At 29.0% G+C, this 22579-nt stretch overlaps 1 protein-coding gene across 3 annotated transcripts; it reads left to right on the forward strand.

Annotated features, from left to right (window-relative positions):
* The first annotated feature begins 3341 nt into the window (after positions 1–3341).
* Positions 3342–11018, forward strand: LOC100812489 (3-epi-6-deoxocathasterone 23-monooxygenase CYP90C1). 3 transcript variants are annotated; one of them, XM_003520227.5, is made up of 9 exons: positions 3344–4063; positions 7107–7431; positions 7651–7800; positions 7997–8275; positions 9765–9851; positions 9986–10064; positions 10168–10274; positions 10368–10495; positions 10708–11018. In XM_003520227.5, exons 1-9 carry the CDS (start codon positions 3846–3848, stop codon positions 10793–10795), a joined length of 1461 nt encoding a protein of 486 aa, XP_003520275.1. In that variant the 5' UTR covers positions 3344–3845; the 3' UTR covers positions 10796–11018. The 3 variants fall into 3 exon arrangements, 2 of the variants coding, with proteins under 2 accessions (XP_006574689.1, XP_003520275.1); XR_005889248.1 differs by lacking the exon at positions 10708–11018 and having other exon boundaries at positions 3342–4063; positions 10146–10274; positions 10368–10379; XM_006574626.4 differs by lacking the exon at positions 7651–7800 and having other exon boundaries at positions 3342–4063.
* The last annotated feature ends 11561 nt before the right edge of the window (positions 11019–22579 follow it).

A 22579-nucleotide genomic window follows, 5' to 3' on the forward strand; every position in this document is an offset into this window, starting at 1 on the left:
ACCCCTAATTATAATTAAAAAATTGATAATTAAAAATAAAATCTCAATTTTTAATATATGGTAGTTACACTTTTATCTGATTTAAATAATTGTTTTTAAATCAATTAATTAAATAATCGATATAAATAACTTTTAATCCATTCGAATCGATCTAAAAAAATTATTTTAAAAATCAATCATTTAAAAGGATTTAAAAGTTAACTTTTAACATCAATTAACAATTAATTTAAAAAGTCTCATCTTTTATGTCTTCTAGACAAACACAAATCATATAATTAATGTAAAAAGTATTTTTTAACATGATATATTAAAAATTGAGTTTTTAATTTTAGTCATTAATTTTTGTAATTATAATCCAACTGTTAAAACCAATTCTTTTAATTTCTCATTTTAATTTGTTTTCATTTGATACATCCGATATATATTATTTTATATAAAAAAACGTGTCACGAAAACGTAAGCTGATTTACTATAATCTTTTTGTATTGGTGTTTAATGTCTTATTTACTATACTCTCCCGTTTTAATATACATATTTACACGTGAATGTGAGTGACATCTTTATCATCAAATGCCATAACATTTTATGTATAAACATCAATCACTTACATGCAATTGACAAATTGTGACATATAATTGTGATGATAATGATAAAAAAAATGACATATTTTGTGATGAGTTCATATATGATATATATTAATTGTATTAAAAAGGATAAATAAATAATTAAGTGTGTGATCTCATCAAAAAGATGATCTCTCCCGCAACAGCTGAGGCCACTTGAAAGTCTATTTTAATTGCCAATAATGGTTAATGATAAATTGTAAGTTGATGGCATTTTATTTTCATTTAGGACTTAACACGTGTAATGATGTTGAGTACTTTTAATACGCAAACTACATTAATAAATCATCTGCACTAGTGTTTACAAAATTAAAATTATATTCTTCGAGACACGTGTAAATACATTTTAAGTACAGTTGTTGAGTTTGGATGGGCACCTAATCCTAAGATGGAACAGTCACTCTTAACCTTAATATTTTTTATCAGCAAACAACAAACAACTTTATCACAAAAGAGTACCGGAGATACTCATCAGCATAGTACAAGACGGGACCCATGACTACTCTGAGTCTGTACCTCAGGTATATCATTTATTCATTTTATTGATTGAAAAGATTAATTATTATTTTTAATTAATTTTTTTCTATGTTTGACAAGGAGAAAAAAACATAAATAATGAACATTTTTTTGTTAGGATTAAGTGAAAATAAAAATAATAAAAATTAATTTTTTCTTTTCTTTTAATTTCCTTCAATTTAAATTTTGATTTTTTTTTCTTTCCTCTTCCTTCTCTATCCCTCATTCCAAAATCCAAATATAGGGCTAGCCAGAGCAGCAGAAAAATAAACCAGCAGTTGCAGCTCTTGCGTGAGGGTGATATTGTTTATAAGGAAACATTTTTTTTTTATGAGAGAAAATTTTATTTGAATTAAATATTAGATAAGACTATTAAAGAAAATATTTTTTTAAGTATTTAAAATACACGTATACATTCAAGACTTGATATCACTAATTAAGATATAATAAATTCATGTCAATTAATTTATTCATTTTATATTGTGTTGGGAGATTTGAAATTTCCATTAAGCCAAAAAATTCAATGAATAAAATATACAGAAAAAAAAATAATTTTCATATAATTATTACTTTTAATTTTCGAAAAAAATCTGATAAGTTCATTCAAACTAAAATTTTATTTTAAGGTAATTAATTAAACAATTTACGAAAGTTCAGTCAACCTAAATTAATTAATCTCCGTTACTTAAAATATACTTACAACATAATAATACATTAATATTATATTAATTCTTTCGTATTCGAGGCTAAAAAATTAATTATTTTTTATTTAGAAGAATACTGAAGAAAAAAAGTCAAAACCAATTAATAATTTTCTCTTGATCTTTTCTGAGCAATAGATGAAATGAAGCAAACTATATTTTGAAACAGATAAAATGTTGAAAAATCATAAACGCAGTTGTTGAGTTAAATAAGAATCAACCCACTTCCAGTTTGAATAATATATCCGGTAATCTGGCCTAAAAAAAGAACCAAACCACTTCAATGAAAGATCACTTTCTGCGGAATATAATCTTTTTCAATTAAATAAAACTAATGTGAAAAGATCCTATCTTAAATTGTTCTCTCACGTTAACTTTTATCTAGAAAATAAAAAAAGGATACACTATATGGAGCACAAATAAACGAAGGAAAAAGATATTTAGATACTTTGTACCGTGTTTGGTAGAGAAGAAAAATAGGTAAACGAGAAAAGAAGTAAAAAATAAAGTTATTTAATTTAAGAAAAATATAGTAAAAATAAAGGAAGAAACTTGTTTAGTTTACTCAAAAGAAAAAATCTATATAATTAAAGGAGAAAAAAGGATCATCTTAAAGTATATATAAAATGTTTTACATATTCATTCAATCATAATTTTCTATATATTATAATTTTATTAATTTTTTAAATAATTATCTTAAAATTATTTAAAGGATGAATTGCGATTGAATGTAGTATAAAATATTTTACACGTTTTTTTTTAATTAAATATATTTTCTCACCTACTAAGCAAAGTGTTAAAGAAGTGTGTAAGGTGTTTGCACCTAAAAGATATAAAAAGAAAAAAAAGATAAGTCATTAATACAAATGATCAAACATAAAGAAAAAATTATGAATATACAAAGATGTTTGTATTATTTAAGTGTTTAAAATCTTAAGTAAATGAAAAACATTTGTTAAAATACACCTCATTTATTGGTGGGGAAAAAATGAAAAGAAATCAAATTACTTTAAGAATAACAAAGTTATTCTTTATTTTTATTATTTTTTTAAAATCTAGTGCTTTTAATGATTAATCAATCCCAATCATTAGATTCTATAAGAAAAAAATGTTAAAAATGAGGAATAACTTAATTTATCTTTAAAAAGAATAAGAGAGAGAAAACTACAAATGTAATAAAAAAAATAAAATTAAAATTAAAATTGAATGAAAGAGAATGTGAGGAGTATTATTGATAATAAAATATTTACTAATATTAATCTTAGTCAAAGATTTAACCAGTTATTTTTAATGATTTTTTTTAATCATATTTTTTTAAACATAAATCTAAAATTTTATTTTAAAAAATTGAATTTGATATCATTTAAACCAATAATTTATACGTGAGTATAGTATTACAATTATTGTAAATAAAAAAAGAGATAAATAAATGAGAGATAAAAAAAAAAGAAGAAGAAGGAGAGAGAGAGAAAGATAAATAATTGCAGAGCAAGTAGGAAAGGTACGGCGTGGGTGGGGTTATTAGGAGATGGGAAAGAACTCCGATTAATAACTATCTAAATTGAGTGAAGACAAAATAAACGATCACGGTTGATTAGGTGAACCCAATAAGGCCATCACATTAAATGATTGCCTTCAAGCCCTAGATCTTCAGAATCTCCCTCTCAATATGTGTATCCCCCACTCCTCATTTATAACACTCTCCCTAGGAAGGACAAAAAGAAGTTTCTTCCTTCACTTATCAAAAACCTTCAAGTGATTCAACATCCTTTGCTCTCTCTCTTCTCTTTCTTTTTTTCCCTTTCTTTTTTCACCCCCAGCACCTAAAACAGTGATATGTACGACCTAACAGCTAGCTAGCTGCATGAACTGAAGAAACTGAGAAGTTACCCCAGAGTGCCATAACTCAAACATACAGAGAAAGGCTGAACAAGAAGGGTTAGTTTCAGAGTCATCATCAAAGAAAAAAGAGGGAAAGAAGAGTTTCTGATTAACTTTCAGTAACATGGAATGGATTATTGGACTTTGGACTCTAATGGGTTTTCTTTTATGTTGGTGGTTTCTGTGTGTGAGAAAGGAGAATCAGAATAGTAAGGTGAAGAAGAAGAAGGGTAAAGTTCCAAAAGGAAACACTGGTTGGCCTCTACTTGGAGAGACCCTTGAGTTCATTGCTTGTGGCTACACCTCCAACCCTGTCAGCTTCATGGAAAAGCGCAAGTCTCTGTAAGACAACTCTTCTTCTATTAATTGTTTCAATTTATGCTTCTTTTTCTCACTTTTAATCACATCCAATCACGTTGTGTTATTCATGTAGCTTATACTTAGACTTTGTTGTTGTTGTTGTTTGTTACACTTTTGTTTTTCTGCATTCTCATACCATATTTCATTCTCTACGAGGGTGATGACATGCATGTTCAGCCAACATAATTTTTATTTTATGTTTTTTTCTCTTTAGTCCTTTACTTATGATCTCCCCCACTAGGACGGTTGGAGCATTACATCATTGATGCACATAAGTGATTCCCGATCCCCGAGTGACAAGAACTATCAATGGTCAATTTATAATAGAGATATATGTTTGTGATTCCTTGTTAGGTATATATATCCATACACGTATATATATTGATATAATATATAGCAGATAAATAAAAACCACTAGAAGTCTCTGTCCCCATGAACATATCTTCTAGTCTATTCTTTGTGAAGGCCCAACTTTTAACAACTCTGTGTGGTCCTTTACAATATACAATATTCTCATATTTTTATCGGTGGTCATGTGTTGTTGGTGGCAATTTTGTCCTTCTACGCGGTCCACATGTACACTATTGAAGCAATTGGAGAAAAAAAGTATTTCTTAGAGTAACCATTAACTTTTACCATAGAATTAAGGAAATATTTAAGTTGCTTGTTTCTAGAGTTTTAAGGACATGATTGGGAGGAATGAAAAATGGCATATTGTTTAAGGACAAATATGCATGGATAAACCATGTTATTTAACACTCAAAAGGAAAAGAGAAAAAAAAATGAAAATAATATGACATGATTAGAAAGAGAAAGAGAAATAACAAGCAGCTAGTGTTTGAGCTAAAAATGATGGGTAGCCATTCAAAATGTTAGTTGACATCTCTTGAGAAATAAAGAGAAGTACACGATGATATGATGTAAGAGAGAGAGAGAGAAAAATAAAAATATAATAAATGTCAATGAAATGTTTAGATACATAGGGTCCACATAATTTTTAGAGTGATAAGGTATTTGTATATCATTAGTGTTGTGATAATTAGGATCCACGTAATGTCTTTACTTTGCATATAATTCTGTTTTATTGCAAAGATACATAGTCTTGATTTTCTTTGCAGGATGAAACCAATTTAGTTTTGAATTGTTCTCCTTTACACTGATTGAAATAATTTCTTAATTCTCTATTTTCTTTTCTTGTTCTCTAAATAAAACATGTGCTTAAAATTTTTCTTTCTTTTTGTTAAGGTAACATTTTTCTAAGGTGTATTTTTTTTGGGGGGGCTAAAGGTATTTGTCTGTTATGAAGATAGGGAAGTTGACATTTTATTTGCACGCATATATATATATATATATATAAGCCAGTTTTATTTATAACGAACTAGAAATTAATGAATGCTAAATTGAAAGCGTGGTATGTAAATAATTGGGAAGAAGCATACATAGAGAAACCACCTAGTCTGCCTAAGTCACCAGAAACTCCAAAATAGAATTGAATGAAAAACGTAGCTCAAACAGATCACGGAGCTCTATAATTCGGAACATTAAAGGCCCTCGTGATACAATTAATAAATGTCACCCCTTTATGGTTGTTCCGTTGTAGGCTTGCAGCTTCTATAGAGAGAATAGCATATCCAAAGAAGGAAGTGCAGAAAGCCTGCTTCTGCCGTAACTGGAGCTATTCTAGATTCACCTTTGGACTCTTGTGGGTTGTAGACTTGTAGAACTGTGGTTGCAGTTGCTTAACCATACCTATATATTATTCTTCCTCATAAATTTATAATCTCAATTCTCATGCATGGTTAAATTGCACTGTTAAGGGACGTTTTGATTGGCCAGAAACTTTTAGTTTTCTAGAAATCTTAGGTCAGAATCTTACTTTCAATTAATATTTTTAGAAAATGGTGTTTTCTGAAAATATTTAAGGGGAATTCTTTTATGAGAAGGTGAGAATTTTACTTTATTAGATCTAATTTTTCTTTTACTAAAGTAAAAATATCCTATTATTCTTATTACATTAAAGTAAATGGTAAAATAATTATGTAATTTTTTTTATTATTAGAAAATTTATCTAAATATTCTGAATGGTCAACTAAACAGATTTTATTCATTATTAGAAATCATGATTCTCATGATTCATTATTCCCATCACAATTCATGGACATGAAAAAAAACCTCCTATCAAAAGTCCCCTTAGTTTCTCTAGTTTATATCATTTGTAATTTTAATTTTTAAGTTTTTTTTTTCAATTAGATTTTTTTATTTTAAAAATAAACAAATTTGGCCTCTTTGTAATTTTTTTTATTGAACCCCGCCCCTAAATCTCCCACTTTCTATTAAAAATCTTTACAAATTAAATTGGTATTATTTTTAAAAAAATTCACTAACATAAATATTAAATTTCTCTTTTCACTTCCTAGAAACTCCTTCAAATTTTATAACTTTTTTAACTACTCATTTTTTTAAATTATTTTATATTCTAAATCCATATATAAACCCTTAAATATTTGTATAAAAAATGAGAATATAGCATTAGATCAATGAAAATTGATAGAATGACCTAATTTGTATGTTTAAAATAATAAAAATACTACCCCAAACATAAGACTTAGTTGTGATGTAAATTTATTGACTTTTTGGATTACTAATCTTTTTTGAAAAACCTGATTCGTTATCTTTAGTGGAGTCTCAAATTCAAAACTTTTTTTTTAAGAAATTCAAGTCTAATAGTGTTACTTAAAAAATCATGTTGGTTGAAAATATCTTTATTGATGGACTAAATAAGAAAGGATAAATGTTGATCATGCACCTCTAAGGAATTAAAAGTAAAAAGATCCTTATTGAAGTGAGTAAAAGTGTGTTGCTTGCATTTGCTGCTTATATTTTTGTATAATTTTCGTGATAAATATTTTTTTCTTTTAATTATTTAAGTAGGGCCTAAGGATATTTGTTAACAGACCGGTAAGAAAGTTAGGAACATGATAACTTAATTTCTCTCTTTTGGGTGTGAATATATATGTGTATGTAGGTATGGTAGTGTATTTAAGACGAGCATTTTGGGAACTGGTGTGATTGTGTCGACAGACCCGGAAGTGAACAAGGTGATTCTGCAGAACCAGGGGAACATATTCGTCCCTGCTTATCCAAAATCAGTGAGAGAACTAATGGGAGAACACTCCATACTCCAAATGAACGGGAACATGCATAGGAAAATCCATTCACTCCTTGGAGGCTTCCTACGATCCCCACAATTCAAAGCTCGAATCACTAGAGATATTGAACACTCTGTTAAACAATGCTTTGCTACTTGGACCCACCAACCAATAATATACCTTCAAGATCAAGTCAAAAAGGTCTCCTTAACTATTTTTTGCATTAATAATTTCATTACCACAAAAATTAAGCTTTCCTCTTTTTGTCCATGTCTTATATATATGCTCCTCAATTTCATCAAATTATATCAAATATAATACTAGATTGTATATTGACATGATTAGTTGATTACCAATCAATTCAATGGCTAATAGCATTTTATTTTATTTTTTATATTTTCCCCCCGGACATTACATCAGATCACATTTACTATTTTGGTTAAAGTTCTTCTGAGCATTGGTCCCGGTGAAGATTTAGACTTCTTGAAGAGAGAATTTGAAGAATTCATAAAAGGGTTGATTTGCTTACCCCTCAAGATTCCAGGAACAAGACTATATAAATCCTTGAAGGTTATTTCCCCCCCCCCCCCCCCCCCACTCAAAATATACTACAGTAGTAACTACAAAAAATCAATAAATAAGTGACAAAAATTATTGAAAAAAATACTTTTTACTCATTAATTCTGGGGTCTTATAAATTGTTGTCACCAAATTTAATTTTCATTATTATTAGTTAAATTAATCAATAGATGGATGGATGGTGCAGGCTAAGGAAAGAATGATGAAGATAGTGCGGAGGGTAATAGAGGAAAGGATCAACAATATGCGTAACAATAATAATAGTAATAATAAAGATTCAGCAAATGATGTGGTGGATGTGCTCTTAAGGGATATTGGTGACACCAATTCTATCTCTAACATGTTGGAAAATATCTGCGAAAACATAATTGAGATGATGATACCTGGGGAGGAGACTCTTCCCACGGCTATGACCATGTCTGTCAAGTTTCTCAGTAACTATCCCGTTGCTCTATCCAAATTACTGGTACGTTTTCTCACTCATAACTATATTAATTTATGCATCATCCATCCATGCATTTTTTGTAAAGAAATTACTAATATACCGCATAGTTCTTTACTCAACTATGTTCTACTTCATGTTATTTCACGTTTAATGCTGTGAACAATTAAGTTGGCGTTTTATTTATTTATTTTAAGAAAAATTAAGTATTTTTTGGTAAATAAAAAATTAATTTCAAAATGAGAATAGGGATACTCAAACTCAAGTACCCAGTTGAAAAACATAAAGTGAGAGACTGTTGTTTCGCGGTGAGGGAATATTGATAGTTTTTTTTTTTTTTCTTGACGAAAAAATTGATAATGTTTGATAAAAATGAAAATTATAAACGACTTATAGAGCATCTGAGTTCTTTAGTATATAGACTTAACGTTTGATGTTTGGTGTTTTTTATAATTTTTTAAACTTTAACGGGCAAGCACCAAAGGAAAGGAATAAAACAGAAGCGCGCAAGTAAATAATAATCATATGTTCGACATCATCGTCACACTGTAATTATAGATATTATGGTTCATCTTGTTGATCTACAAGTTAATTGACATGATGTCTACCAGTTGATATCTGCCATTCACAATTAGGTCTAGGAAACTTTTTATATAAATCCATGTCATTATCTTTTCCTCAAATTACATGCATTCTTTTTTAAATTAACCGAAACTGAACTTCTCTTTAAATACTCTTAAAGAGTTAAGAGAGAATAATTCAAGTAATCAAAACACAAATCCCTTCCTTAGTTTTCACTCGAGATAGAATTACAAACATGTTTGAAACCATCGAATCTGTGGTAGTGTATAGTAAATATGAATAGAATCTACAAAAAAAACTTCATGGCCCTACAGATTGGTGCTCGTGTGCGGTACGGCCCACGATAAAGAAATGTTTGAAGTACTCTAAGTAGTCATTTTCCTTTGGAGCACTATGAGGTTCGAAGTGGGGCTAACATAGATGTGAATGTGGGTGTTTGTTGTCTGTTTCCTTGCCGTGCGATGCTACATAATATTGGACGGCTGTGAAACTAGGACCACCAATTAAATTCCTCCACTGTAGGGCGCAGCCTCCTTTTGTTTTGCCAATCACCATTATCTCTTTATTCTATCTTATTTTTTGTTCATTCAACTTTTTTACATTTTTGTTCCTTCTGTAAAAAAAAGTTACTTACTATTAGTAATTTAGTTTATTTGAGTTTGGTCTAGCAGATAGGACTAGTTCCTCACATAGTAGCCCACAAAGGTTCAAATTCTTACTCAAAGAGAAATTAATGTTTAGTATCCGAAAATGTTTGTGTTATACTTCACACTACATTACTAATTAATATGTGATTATTTTTTTCTATTTTTATTGTAATTATTTTATTATTGAGAATTGTAATTCAAAATTATAATACCAACTTTTCTTACGTGTAGCATAATTCTTTGTTGAAGTATTCATATTTGGTTTATTTGATTGTTAACACCAGGAGGAGAACATGGAATTGAAGAGGCGGAAGAATAATTCAGATGATTATGCATGGAATGACTACCTTTCACTGCCATTTACACAAAATGTGAGTGTCTAACGTTGGCAATTAGAATCAAAATCATTTGCCTAACAATTATTATAATTCTTTCTTTTTTATTATAAAAATTCATGATGACTGTTTTCTTCTTTGCTCTGGTCTTTTCATTTACTACCCACAAGGTTATCAGCGAAAGTCTTAGAATGGCAAATATTGTCAATGCCATTTGGAGAAAAGCAGTCAAAGATGTAGATATTAAAGGTAATTTTTCAAAAAAATGGTGCAATAATTTGTATTAATTGGTCTTTAAGCATTTTTACAAAAATTATACATTTGATGCAGTTTAATTATTTTGGCTGTGTAGGGTACCTAATTCCTAAGGACTGGTGTGTTGTGGCATCTCTTACTTCTGTTCATATGGATGGCATGAATTATGAAAACCCTTTTGAATTTAATCCAGGGAGATGGGAGGTAAGCAAACAAGCATAAAAAAAACTGTATATAATCTCATAGCTATATAAGGAAATTATAAACTCATAATCACTAAGTTATTTATGAGTGCAGAATATTGGGACTGGGACTAATAACAATTGCTTTACACCATTTGGTGGTGGACAGAGACTATGCCCTGGCATAGAACTCTCAAGGCTAGAGCTCTCTATTTTCCTTCATCATCTTGTTACAACTTACAGGTAATTAATAATTTGTCTAGAAAATTTAGAAATTACTTATTTTTTATGAGCAAATGTTAATTGTTAACTTTGTTAGAATGTTAGCAGTAGAGATTTAAACTCACACTTTTTTTCTCTCTCCTCTTCTTCCTTCAAGTAGCAAACCAACTTTATAACTCCTCTTAGAAATTACTTTATGATTTCATTCTTAAATGGTTTGTACTATTGTGCAGATGGGTTGCTGAGGAGGATGAAATTATTTACTTTCCAACAGTGAAGATGAAGAGGAAACTCCCAATTAGTGTAACAACCATTAATTAACACCTGATTGGATTGAAGAATCAAGAAATTCTTGTACAGTAGTAGTAGTATAGATAGATGTAGATATTTGTTTCAATGTAGAGAGTAAAAAATTTAGGGGAAAAAAGGGGTTATGTATTCTTTCTTTTGTTAGCTCTAATGTCACATCTATTTTCAGAGGAGAAAGGTGCCTTTGGGCCCTCCTATTATACTGAGAAATTGAATTGAATGCAATTATTGAAGCTAACTCTCACATCTTGAGTCTGTCCATTAAAATTTTCTGTTTGATTCCCATTGTAAGGTTTGTGGTGGTGGATTTGGATCTCCATGTGGGTTTTGTTGTTCTCTTGGTCCCATGCCATGATATGGGCTCGTGCTCCACTATCCACTGTTACTTTCTCAATTAGTGGAATTGTACAACTCTTGTACCAGCGACACGATCCCACAATTAACAATGACAGGTATGTTTAGATGCAAAAAATATTATACTTTGTATCTTCTATATTTTTTTATTCCTTTTTTATTTTTCAATTAAGTTCAATGTGTTTTTATTTTAAATTTGGTCTCCTATTTTGTTCACTCTACTATTTTAATTTTTCTATTTTAAAATAGAAATATTTAGTTATTTATTTTAAAAAATTTACAATTTTATTACTATCCTAAATTTTGCCAGTATTTATTTTTTCTTATATTTTAAATAATTAAATCATTTTTTCATGTAAATCTATTGATATTTGTTTTTTTTTATTCTTACATATAAAAAAATTGTTTTAATAAATATGTTAGGATTAATGTTTGATTCGATCAAAATAAAATAAATAAAACATGTCAAATTAAATTTTATTAAAATTTTTTATTTTAAAAAACTCAAAATTTCAAATTACACACAATAAATAAGATGAGAGTTGTACTATTGCTTCTTTTTTTTTACCTCACCTTTTAACATTTTCTATTTTATGAGTTGCGTAGATAAATTGTAACTTACATACACTGATGTCATTAATTGAATCTTAGTAAACATTTTGTTTAATCTAAGTCACTTTCACCTCTCACTTAGTGACCACTATTCATTTCTTATCATCTTTTTTCTCCTAAAGGTTCCTACAACCACCACAACATGAAACATGGTTGTCACATGACTTTCCTCCAAATCAACGTTAAAGCTTCTGTCAACTCAAGCTCGTGTTTTGTTGCACCCCCTAACTCCCTTTAGTCTCTTTTGTTGTTTCAGAACCTTGACAGTGATGTATTAAGTAAATATTTTGACCTAAATTATTCATAGCTCGAAATGTTGTTAGCATTGCCTATTAGATACTTGATTCATTTAAATATAAAATTTAGTTATACAAAAAATTGGTATACAACCAGTTCCCCTCATAGGTTCTGATTGGACATCTAACTATCTGATTGTGAGTTATTGCTTGTAATTAAATATAAATTAGAAAAACAAATTAAAACTATATCTTTTGGGGATACGATAAATGTGGACATTCATAGGGTTGGTGGAAGACAAGAGGTGAATCTGGTGGTTAATTGGGCAAGGTGGGGGAAGGGTGGTCGGGGTTTGGAAGAGGGAGACAAATATGGTGAGGAGGGTCTCGATGACGGGAAGAAGGTGTTCGGAATGGTGGATCGGGTTAAAGGTCAGGTGTGGGTAGTAAGGTCAAGTGGAAAAGGGCCGAGAGGGCATGGGTTTAGGTGCATCATTTAATTTGGTGAGCTGAGACGGGTTCAGGCCTAAAGGGAATGTCCGCACGGAAGTGGATAGGGGCGCCTGAAACAGTAAAGCTCATGGTAAGAGTGGAATAGTCCATGGTAATTGGCCTAAGGGTTTTCAGTCGTTACACGCCCAAAACAATGAGGGTGCCACTAATGGGTAATATGTAAAAGTCATCAAAGAATTAATGATTCTGAATAACAATAGGGACTTGTGAACAAACATGAGTGCAATCAAGCACAGAGCCGTTGCATACCATGACCCGCAAGGGAGGGGTCACAAGGAAGAAAGACCTAAGAACTTGGCAACATGGGTCTGAACAAAGTTATGAGTGCTCTCGTTATCGACAAGAACAGTGAGGCGTGTATTCTGAACAATCCCATACACGCAAAAGGTTTCTAGCGTAGGAAGACCAGACATAGCATTTAAGCTAATTTGTGGGAGAAAGGGATCCGCGACATCATCAATGGACGAAGTGCCTGGGGTGGGATCAGGGGATTCCAAAATTGGCCCGGGGGTGGCACCATGGACAGTATCAGACTCATCATTAGAGATGAGGAGCAAGACCTTGGCCTTGCAATGGTGAGAGGTGTTCCACTTGTTGTCACAATTGTAACAAAGACCTTTGTCGCGACAAAACTATAGCTACTCCTAAGAAAGATTCTTGAATTACATGCGCGAGGTGGACGACTTGAAGGAAGTAGACGACGACATGGATGGGCCGGAGAAGATGAAGTACAAAAAGCATGATGGCAATTCTGAATCTTGTCCTCGTGGAGTGTCAGGCCATATATAAAGCAACTAAGTAAGAAAGGTGGAGCGAGCCCAACGATTTGGTTGGTTAGGTTTTTGAAGTCATTGAGATAGGAATTGATAGAACCATGTTGAGTTAGCTTGAATAGAGCCCCTTTAGGATTGTCGTAAAATGAAAAGGCAAAGCATGTCTCTAGAGCCTGTAAAAACCCATTCCAGTAGGTGATAAAACCATTGCAGAACATCCATTGGAACTAACTAGGGGCAAGGCTATCCATGAAAAATGAGGCAAGTGAGATGCAGTCTTCCTTTGGAATTCCTTGGTAGTAAGAAAACTGAGTAATTTTGAAGATCATTAGGTCAGAACCATTGAAACAAGAATCTCAAGTTTTAGGTGAGGGCGAGGGGAGGGAATAGTGTCAAGAAGAAGAGGAGTAGGGGAAATGAATGGTAGCTAAATGGTCAAGGATGGATTCAATTTTGGTGGAAAATTTAGAGTGGTCTAAGGTGAGGCGAGAGATGGCCTCCTCCAAATGACCAGTGACTAACTTACAAGTGTTATGGTCAGCCATGATAGGTTGGACCAAAATGATAGGATCGCTAATGATTAAACCCCTTGAATTTGAGGACAGGGATGGCCTTCAAGCTATTATATGAAAAAAAAAAAAAGGTTGTTTGTGTAATAATTCTTGTCTACCTTCATTCAAACACTTGAGCAAAATATGTAACAAATTAAAATCACCAAATCATTGGTTCAACACAATCCACAGTAATTGAAAATAGAATCTTACAAAATGAATAAAATAAATTTGGTAGCTATAGCAGACACCTATATTCTCACACCCACTCACTGCTCAAAAATCAGACGTAATCCTAAAATTGAGTTGGTTTCTTGGTAATTCTTTTAGGCTTGGTGTTCTCAATATGGGCATGAGAACATGGGTGGCTTGACTACTATCAAGTGAGGAAGGGGATCATATTTTCTTCTCACTAAAACTACACTTTCAAAACTGTTAGAAACCATTTTTCTCAAAAGGCAATTGATATTCCTTGACCCAAAAACACTTAACGGAAATGTCGTAAGCCCTCTTGGCCTCATTTTCTTTCTAAGGGTTCCAACTTCTAAGCCACACGTGTTGTTGTTTCCTGTGTATTTCCCCACCTAACCAGTCGTTCAATTCTTTCACTCTTTGTATATGGACTGTGAAAGCTTTTGCAACTCCACCACAGTGATGCTTCCATTGGATTCTGCTGTTGTAGAGAGACTTACCCAGATTCCCAAAGGGAAGTGTACTTTCAGGGTAAGTTTGGAAAAGAAAAATAAAAGAAGTGTACTAGCAAATAAGAGGGTGCAAATAGTAACTTCCTTTTTTTCTCAACATGCTAAACTGACAGCCCTTTACTTTTGGAAGGAAACTATTGGGCCACTCACTCACAAGTTGCCCAAGGAATTATCTAAGGATTCTAAAAATTATTGCAGATAGTTATTATCCGCTCTTTACCTGATGTTAATACAATTAATTTGATTGACTGTTTTTGAATTCGTATCAATTCGTGTTAGCAATATTCGTACAATTAGCACTACTCTTTTTTTTGTGTGTGTGTGGTAAAAATACTAGCTCTTGTTATTATACGATAATAATAATTCTATTCTATGGTCAAATAGCTTTAGAATGGTACTAGTTAAAAAAATAGTTACGACTTAAAATTTAAAGAGCCTCACGAATAAACTATTTACAAGTTAAAAAATGTAAATAGCCTTGGGTTTAAACAGATACACGTAGAGTGGACTCATCTTGTTGCCATAGATATCATTGCATGTTTTATACTTGATCACTTGCCTATTTATAGTTTTATACTGATATTTGTAGTAGTTAATTTGCTTCTCCACCATTAAAATTTAATAGCGAAAAAAGAGGATACATGAACAAAGCATGAACTGAACTAATAATTGTTCAAGTTTACGGGGAAGTCGTGATGCCTTACAAGTTTGCCGTGCCCTCTATCCGTTTAAATGTTCTGACTTTTTTGAGCATTTGAAATGGAAAATGATTGCTCCTTGCTTCGATTTGGGGAGAACTCTAATTATAATGTACGTAGAAACCGCAACTACCTCATTTTTATTCTTTCCGTTTTATGTTGCCCTTTTTCTTGACAGACTATAACAACATAATTTGCCTCTTAAGAAAGAAAATAGATATGCTGACATTATAATGTAACCAAAAAAATATATGTTTACATTAAGAACTTTGTTTTGGATTAGAAAATAAATTTCAATGATGAGAAGCTGTACTATGTAAAAATACATGGCACGGGTAATATTGAGGCCGTTAAATGCCAAGAGGTAAAACAATGACCCAAGGGTGCATTATACTGATGTAGTCAACGGAAGGAAATACTGAAATTGTTATAGTAGAATGAAATTTGCTTAGGAGTCATGATGAAGAATAAAAGGTAATTTCTAAAAGTATATAATAAAGCTACCGAGATAATTAAGATAATACTAATTCAACCTAAATAATTGATGGTAACCGTTAATACTAGTGACATCTTGACATCTTATGATCAAACTTGTCAATCAAAATATTACGAGATATTATATAAAAGAGGCATAACAACAATACTAAAGTTGTAGTAGAAAGCTCTTTACAGATTTAAATCATAAATTTGAATTTCATTTTTAAATAAGAGAAATTGAGAAAGAGTGTTATTAAATGAGAAATAGAATTTTAAAAAAAACTTAATCAATAATAAAGAGTGTTAGACAAAGTATTATATATTACTAGCATTCAAAGTATTCAGATAGGTGTCATGGATTCAATTTAACTCAAACACTTTGGGTTGAATTTTATTTTAGTGTTTAACTCAAATCTAAACCAACTCATTTAAAGTAGCTCCTTTATATATGTAGGACACTTAAAAAAATACATATAATTTATTCTAAATTTTATTCAACGACAAAACAAATTCCCGGTTATGATGATATCATGATGATATCAGCCACCACACTTTGAAATTGAAAAAAAAAAGAAAGAAAGAAAACACCACAAGCTGCAATTTACTTAACTCCCGCAAGCAAAGTGACAAACAAACTACCAATTATAAACAGTTGAAGCCTTCTTTTGTGGCGCCAGTGCTAATTCATCTAAGGGTTTAGTGAAAGCAATTTCATGGTCCCGTACGTCAAAACGAGAAAGTGGCTAAAATTGTAAACCCATGCACTTTTAGAACGGTCTAATTATTGAAAGAGAAGACATGAATTCTATGGACCAAAGGCACTCCTTCATTTCAGGATGAGCCACGTTACGCTGTAGAAATATACAATCTTAGACCAATGAGCATCATGAAAGAGAAGATGGGCCAACATTTAAATGTGTGTGGCAAGAATTGGCAATTGGATAGTGACGAACTAGAACAGTAGGTGCACTTGTGACTTGTATTTTATACTAGCCTTGTGGATGAAGAAATGTTACGAGAAGCATGCATGGCCAATACAAGATGCCAAGGAATCCAATTCTATCTCTTTTTCTTCGAAACTTGTTCATGGGGTTTACTATCACACTTGACACTTTCTACTCAGCAGCAATAAGTTGTTACTATCATTTCTTTAACGGTTTTTCGATCCATGTGCTAATCAATCATTGTATTAGGAAATTTTATCTGGTGATATAAAAAATTATGTGGTTAAAAGTTTTGGGTGCCTTTTTTGTTTTATTTTCAAATACACCAGCGATAAAGCAACATTTTTCTTGTTTCTTCTTATCTTTAATTACTCGTTTAGTGGCACAACAAATTTGGTGCATCACATACCTTTTTTTTTTACGTGAATAAACTTATATCATTGCAATAATAACTTCAATTGTATTGGGGGCATGATGGAAAAAAAATGAGCTAGCTAAAGATATAGATGCCCTTCCTAAAAAGTGAACAGCTGTAGTATTTACTTATATTAATAAACTTAAGTTTAATTATTTTTTTTTATATAGAGAAAGTAATTTCTTACAATTATCAAAAATCACTCCAAACTCAGACACATTCATAATAAACTAGTGCATTCTCTCAACTACAACCTTACAATTTATCTTAAAATTTACGTTATCTAAACCTAAATCAATACTCTAGCAAATTGCTTCAAACAAATTTTATGAACATGCAACAGTCTAAGTAGATTTTGCAGCATGTATTATGGAGCTGAGACGAAATAATTAATGAGCACATAATTTCATTAAAAAATACACATTTTGTTTAAATTATGTTATAACCAGTCGATGAGTTAATTGAAAGCATAAGCAAAGAGTTAAACAAACTAAAAGCTTATAAGCTAGCTGATTTAATTGAAAATATTTAATATAATTAATTTATAAGTTAATTAATAAATATCAAATAACATAAAAATATATATTTAATATTTATAATATTTAAATTTATTTTTAACAACTTATAATCTTGAAAAGTAGGACAATAATAATTATGTATTATAAACAAAATAGTAAAGATTTGGTGATTTTATTCATGGCTTAAAATCAATTTTTTAACAAACTATTTTTTTATTTCTACTTGGAAAAAAATAGAATTGAATTAAATAAAATTATATTGTTTAAATAAATTTTTAATATTTATTTTTACTAATGATATTATTAAAAAAATAAAAAAAATATATTTTTCTTTATAATTTTATTCTTTTATCAACTTTTGTTAAGTGATCAAACATTTTAAATAAAAATAAAAATAAAAAGTGTATTAATTCATTAAAAATAAATAGTTTAACATCAAACAAAATAATTGAAAATAAAATAGAATTCAAAGTTTCATAATAACTAAAAAAAATAAAGATATAATCTAGTGTTTCTAAGAATGTTAAAATAAGTAAAAGGGTTTTTAAATTGAACTAAAGGATAGAATAAAATTTCAATTAAATTAGTAAATATAAAATTAAGAAAAAAAATAATTACTTATAAGTTAGCTTATTTTTCAGAAGTTATTTCAAATAATTTATAAAATAAGATACATTGAAGTAACTTATATATAAAAAATAAACTATTATAACAAAAAAATGTCAAAGTAACTTATTGGCCGTCAAAGAAGCTTATATAAGCTCATCAAAAGCCTTGTCACTCATTACCTTAAATATGTGTAAGCTGAGGAAATCTGAATGCAAGTGTATGAAAGATAAGATGAAACTAACTAAATTTATATTCTAGAAATTGCAACAAATATAAAATAAAGTTTTTAAGTGTTTAATTTTATGGAAATAGGGCTAAATTTAACTTTATTTATTCAAATTTTAGTTCATATAAATTTTCAAATAATTTTATTTATTTTATAGACCACGAGTATTTAATATATATATATATATTAAATACTATTAATTAATATAATTTTATATCTAGGATTTAAATTTGAAATTACTTGTTGAATTAAAACAATCTTATGTTAATTAGTCCATGTGTTCAATGATAAAAAAAACTATTAAACATATGACTTAGTATATTTTGATGCATGTAATCATTAGTAATGATACATTTGTTTGATTTTTTTTTCTCTTTAAGTTTTTGTTTCTTTTAATCCTTGTAATTTCATTTGTATTTTTATTTTTATTTTTTTTATTTTCATTTTTAGTTCCTTGCATTATGACATGAAATTATTGCCTACATGGCATGTCATTACCATCTTATCTTTTCTTGATATGACATATGTTAATATTGTGATTCATGTGATCCTTAGATACATGATTGATAAGATCAAAGTAAATAAATCAAGTAGATAAATAAATATAAACGACGAATGTTGTTTCATGAACTACTATAATAAGATATATAGATATTAAAGAATTTAAATGTAGTGGTTGAGAGTGTTGAAGAACTTATTAATTTGAACAAATTTAATTGAATGAAGTGAAACTTCTTAAGTAAGCTAGACAATTTTTATCATATAAAAAAATACAAATTTTTTAAAGATGTTTTTATGTTATATTTTCCAATTAAAATTTATGTTTCGGTTGAATAAATGGTGAACTTAATTTGCATGTAGATGGTGAAGGTAAAAGTAAACATGAACTATAAAGTTTAGAAGAGAAAGATAAAAAATATGGGAGATATGAAATGGAAGTAAAAAAAATGTGATGATGACTATTGTAATAATTTACATGTATAGTGAAACTTAATTGAAAATTAAAAAATACTTTTAAGGACCAAAACAAATAAATGACAATACATGATTACGTCAAGGAATTAATTAAAATATAAGTTAGTAGTTAAATTCAGAAACTAAAATAATAGTAAATTATTAAATTTAAAGATTAAATTAAAAAAAAAATTATACAAATCACAATCACATGAATAATTCGTGATAATCATTTAAATAATACATATGAATTTCATCTTATCATCACAATACTACATAGACATAAACGTTAAGGTTAATAAAGTTGAATTAGCAAAAAATTAAGTTATACTTTTTTATATATATTTAGAGTTGAATTCTTCATCTTTGGCTATTCAATATATTAGTGTTTAAGGCTTTCAAAAACCAGAATTTATATATCCAAAGATTTAAGTTGTCAATGACTTGTGGGTGGAGCAGGGGAAAATCATAACTGTAAAGAAGGAGCCAAATATTGAGTCTTAGGAATAGTGTAGTTAGCATGGAACACCTTCCTCGTGGGAATATTCCAATTTATATAAACAAAGGCCAAGTGTCAAGATCCTTCACGTCTCATCGACGTTGACGTCCATAGCACCCTTACCGTCAACTATAATTTTTCACGTTCTGAGACATATTGAGATTAAAAAAATAACTGATTCTAGTATAAAATAATTTAGTAATTAATTTTTTTAAAATAAAAATATAATTTAATTTTTGTTTGTTTATAATCATAAAAATGATTTTTTAATTATAAAAAACAGATAATTTTACGAGAAATCATTCAAAACCGTTTATGATTTTAATCAAATTTTATATTCTTTTCAGTTTCTAATTACTTTATAAATAAGCTGGAACAATCACCTGAAAAACTAAAAGAAGTGGCTATTCTTTAATAGAAATTATTCTTTTACAAAAGAAGAAGCTATAATAAGCAGACCCATAATTAACGTATTCTTTAATAGTTTTTTTTATGCATTTTTATTACTGAATACAGTAAATTTTATTAAAATATATTTAAAAATATAAACTATAGTTATTCAATAAAACGTAAAGTTTAATTTAAATATATTATTATTGTAAAAAAGTTATGTTATTTTATAATCATAAATTATTGCGTAAACTAAGCTATTAATTTTATAATCAATAATTATTCTAAAATGTATATTAGGATAATTTTTAATTAATTAATAACATAAAAAAAAAGTTACTCTGGCGATACATAAAAATCAATCTCTAATATGTGCATTAAACAAGTCTAAAATAAAATGGAAAAATATATTAAAAAATGTTTTAGTAAGATTTTGTTATCTGATTGAGATTGTGTAGGGTGTACGTTAGCAGTTTCCGTCACGTGAGCAATCATGACGGCACGTGCACCGACGCCATTAGTGGTGGTGTCCACAAGGAAGGAGCACACTACCACTCTGTTCCACATGGATCCATGCCTTGTCGCAACTTCGTGTACCTTTCATAATCTATATCTTTAATTATATATCCTTTTTTTTATTCTGTGTTAATTTGTTTAGGGCCTTCATCAATGCTTTGTAACTTGTTTAATTTATATGGTTCACTAAACATCTCTTTATGATTGATAAATTTAAGGTTGTTTTGTTTTGACCTCATTTTAAAATGATACCCCTATTCTTTATGCCTAAATTATGGGATTTATTAACTATTCATGACTAATATGTCCTTCACCCCATTTAACTTTTAATATTAGTAGTTCTAAGTTATAGCCAAATACTGTACTACTTATTGACCATCTAATGTAAGATACAAAGGAGACGAAAATGTAACCTGAATCAAAATTAGTTTTTTCTTCAAATGTTAATTAACCTCTCTGAAGTATTTTTGGGAAATTTATTATTATTGAACAAAAGTTAGAGTAAAACCATTTGATGAATTGTTTTTAGAAGCCAAAGTTAAAGATATTATCCTCTTGAACCAAGCAAATCAGAAATGTTGATATAGCTTGTTTTAATTTCTTTAGTCACTTTCCAAAAAAATAATCTTTAATCACTCTTCAAATGATATTATTAAGGTTAACATGACCTAATTATTCCTGATTTTTTTAGAAGAAAAATGTCCTTTCTTTATCTTGAATATTTTTATTATCTTTCTATTGAATTTAATTGGTCTGGTACTATAAAAATTACTTTTAAAGATGAGTATTTGTAATTTTTTAAAATGATTTTTAATATTTTTGAATCAATTGTATGAAAAGTTGTACTTTTCATGATAGTTTTTAAATCGTTTTATAATCTTAATTTTTACATTATTTTTTTAAATGGTTTTATAAGCTATTTTTTTTCTTTTAAAAATATTAAAAAATTAACATTTTTTAAGATGATTTTTAAAAAATTCATCTTAGAAAATGTCATTTACTTCTTTTTTTTGTTAGATCTCACCTTCCAAGTTCTCAATATGTAATTAAGACAACATTTTATAAGAAGAATGTGAATAAAAAATACAAGCATATAAAGAGCAACTAAAAGACACGCATGTAAATTAAAAACAACATTTTGATAACATATGACAATTAAAAACAACAACTACAGCAATAATTTAGGTAATGGAAAGACAATATTAAGACATATTTGAATATATACTCGAATAAAGATAATATTAAGACATATTTGAATATATACTCGAATAAAGACAATATTACAATGTTGAAAATAATGATGAAAGATGAATATGAAAAATGAAATACACTCACAGGTTTTCAATATCAATAATAAGTTGTAATGATCTTAAAGACATAAAACTTAGATAAAATAGAAGTTTTCCAAAATATTTTCGGAATAAAAAAATTAATATATAAGAGATAAGAGAGAATTTGCTAAGTTTACTATACCTTATTTATACAAAACTTATATGTGTGTGTAAAGTTTAATTTTAATGATACGAGTTAATATTACTTTGAAAGAATCAAATTAATTTTACATAATTATTAAAGAATAGGTTATTTATATTTTTGAAGCGATTGGGCAGGGCAGGTACTAAGTTTATTTTTTTAAAAATGGTTTAATAATCAATTCATAATACAGATCTTGAAAACTTGTGTACGACAACCACAATCCATAGGCCGTACTTCAATCATGACCGATACGTGTTTAGATATTTTTGTATCGTCAAATCATTTATTGATAAAAACATATTTTGGATTCTTATGAATATTTTATTTTTAA

This window comes from Glycine max, chromosome 2 (genome assembly GCF_000004515.6).
Source record: "Glycine max cultivar Williams 82 chromosome 2, Glycine_max_v4.0, whole genome shotgun sequence".
Lineage (NCBI taxonomy): Eukaryota > Viridiplantae > Streptophyta > Magnoliopsida > Fabales > Fabaceae > Glycine > Glycine max.